Source organism: Apium graveolens, chromosome 8 (assembly GCF_009905375.1).
Source record: "Apium graveolens cultivar Ventura chromosome 8, ASM990537v1, whole genome shotgun sequence".
NCBI classification, from domain to species: Eukaryota; Viridiplantae; Streptophyta; class Magnoliopsida; order Apiales; family Apiaceae; genus Apium; species Apium graveolens.
In genome coordinates this window covers 261,297,710-261,300,844 of record NC_133654.1, presented here as the reverse complement: position 1 = coordinate 261,300,844, position 3,135 = coordinate 261,297,710, and the positions used below count along the sequence as shown (strand labels likewise).

At 34.6% G+C, this 3,135-nt stretch overlaps 1 protein-coding gene across 1 annotated transcript; it reads left to right on the top strand.

Moving 5' to 3' along the window:
* Positions 1-1,033: 1,033 nt before the first annotated feature.
* LOC141679120 (uncharacterized) lies at positions 1,034-3,135 on the top strand. Its single transcript, XM_074485611.1, has 3 exons — positions 1,034-1,270; positions 1,666-1,967; positions 2,280-3,135. Exons 1-3 carry the CDS (start codon positions 1,042-1,044, stop codon positions 2,973-2,975), a joined length of 1,227 nt encoding a protein of 408 aa, XP_074341712.1. The 5' UTR covers positions 1,034-1,041; the 3' UTR covers positions 2,976-3,135.

Here is a 3,135-nt window from a genome sequence, read left to right as displayed (position 1 = left end):
TAGTTCCTTGACAGTATCTTATATTATTCTAACATGAACTAATAAAGTATATTAGGCATATGTACAAATACACGGAATTAAAACTTTAAATTTTTCGTGCATAATAAACACGAAAAGATTTGTACAGTTATTAGGTGAAAACAAAAAGTGTATGAGAAGTCCATTGAATTTCGAGTATCTGCTTGCTTAGTGCTGATGCTATCTAAATTGCAGACTTGCTATTATTATTCCAGATACATAGCAAAGAGTGCAACAAAAAGAAGAAACAGAGCAATGAGAGGTAACTAAATTAGGCGGGAAATCAAAATTGGGCTCTTGGGCCTTTTAAGGAGCAAAGCCAATCAGTTACCAGACATTTGGGTCGTTATGAATGAATTCGCAGGATTCTGGGCCGACGAATTTTTGCTTTTTCTCAATTAGGTTGTGTTTGGTATTGCCGAAAAAGCAATTAAAAAATTATTTGGTAAAATTAAAAAGCGTTTTTCTGAAAAGTGTTTTTAACCTAAAAGTTGTTAAAGAAAGTAAGGTCCCATGATTTTAGAAGAAACAGGTGCTGATTTCACCATCAAACCTAATCAAAAATATTATTTTTTATAATCTTTTACATCAAAACATATATAAATTAAAAATATTACCAAACATTCATCTGATTTTTTGAAACAAAACTTTTTTCAGTACTTTTTCTAATAGCACGGAAATTTTTTAACAGAAGTCTCAAACAGAGCCTTAAACGTAATAACAAATAGAAAAATTAAATAAATTAGTAAAAAAAAATTAAAAAAAAGTTACTGCTGTGTGGCCCCCACCAACGCAGATCACTCCTATTTTTTCGATTGTTGTTTAACAGATAAACTCGAAACTGCACTCTGTAATAAAAAAAATCAGAGTCCTACAAGAATATGCTACTCTTATTTACTAACCGGACTAGAACTGGAACCATGCAGATTCTTTTAGGGCAACCTCTGATCATCATCTATATAAACATATATCAAATTCAACAAATTTTTTCATAAACACATTCTTAAACTTTCTTGGTTAGCTATGGAGAATCATCACCCCGAACACGAACAACTGTACTTCCATAATGGTGAATATCAAGTACAGGGAGAACATGAGTCTGGCATTCCACCAGGCTACAGGTTTGTTCCTGACGACATCCAGTTAATCGACGATTACTTGAAAGTAATCGTCGATAACCCGGAATTAGGTGGAGTTAATGACTTAATTTTTACTGTTAATCTCTATGGCTCCAGTCCGGATGAACTTACTGGTTAGTATACTATACATTACTCAAATTTACAGTTTTTGGTTCATTAGTTTATCCTCTGATCATATGTTACTTTGTCTGCATTACAGTCGCAAGTAAAAAAAATCTTTAACATAATTTGTAACTTACAACTTTACTGTTATTGCTTAATTTACAGTTGTTTGATGTATGGTAAAGAGTTGTCTTTTAACCTGCATGTATTCTTTTTTTTCCTTTAATATTAAAGAAATCAGTTCTGATAGGACTCCTTATTTATGCTGGTGTGTTTAATCACTTAATTAATCACAAAAACTTGCGCATATATTTGTTTACTTTTGTTTTTTTCGAATGATTATTAACTATATAATTTGTCAAAAATTAAAATTGTGATGTTTTTAATGTTTTCAAATAATTTGCAGCAGCGCACCAGGAGCAATGTGAGAACACCTGGTACTTCTTTACCAAGCGGATCCGAAAGTATCCGAACGGAATTCGCCCTGATCGGGCAGCCGGTGATGGTTACTGGAAGCAAACAAATGTTGTTAGTCCAATTTTTCGAGCTGGTGAAAATAATAAGGAAGTTAAAATCGGTAGAAAAATCACGCTTGATTATTTATGTAAGAGAGATGGCTCGGAGAAGGATGGTGCTCGCACTGATTGGAAAATGACTGAGTATAGATTGGATGGTGTGAATCTTTTAAAAAACCACAGTAGCTCTGAGGTTTGTGTGCTTTTAACCCCTGTTTATTCTTGCTTTAGGCCATAATTTAATGCATTTGTTTGTGGATAATTTGATGATTAGTCTCTTGATTACTTGAGTTAATCAGGAATTTACCAAAAATGCCACTTTTTATGAAAATATTTGCAAAAATACGGACGCGGGTTGCATATGTGGTTGCATATGAGGTTGAAACGGTTGTATATGTGATTGCATATGAGGTTGATCAGTATTTTTACAAATATTTTCTGCAACCTGGTATTTATGCAAAAAACCCTTAAATATATCATAAATATGTTATTTTTGTTGGTGCAGTTCGACGAATGGTGCCTATGCAGACTATATAAAAGCAAGAATGCTAAGAAAACTGAGGAAGACGATCCACAAGAGAATCTAGCGATGGAAGTAGAGCCAAACGCAGTTGCAGAGTTGATTGTTCCACAAGAACCAAACGCAGGTGCATTGTTGATTGTCGCACAAGAACATAATGGACATGTTGCAGGTGAACAACATAACAATTTTGTTGGCCAAAGCACAGCAGCACCATTCGGTGGCCAAAATATTGGCGCACAAGAACATAATGGACATGTTGCAGGTGCACTACGTAACAATTTTGCAGGGCAAAGCACAGCAGCACCATTCGGTGGCCAAAATATTGTCGCGCAACAGCAATATAATGGACAGAATGCAGGAGGGCCTGGCAACAATGCTGTTTGGAACCCGAATAACTCAAATTATATGGAAAATGGTACCACTAGTTCAATGAATGGGTTTCATTACTGTACTGATGCTCTGAATGATCATCAAGATATGTTTCCTCAGCCGTTAAGGAGTTTACCTCCCAATGGATTTCCTACATCGTCCAACTACAACACCAGCCAAAGTTCTTCAGACATTCCTGACTATGATGCTACAAATGAGTGGGATTTCGATTATCCATCCTCGTTATTCCCTGGCAATGGACAGTCCAGTTTCGATATAGATTTCACATTCGATGATTTTGATTTGTAAAGAAAAAATTCAATGTGTCTGAACATTATCAAGAATGTCTGAACTTATATTAGGAGACCCTATAACTACATATGTAGAGACTAATTTTTTGCTCTTGCATATTACTAGTTCTATTAGTTCAGTAAAAGTTAACATTGGTTTTTTAGTAATTACAGTTTAG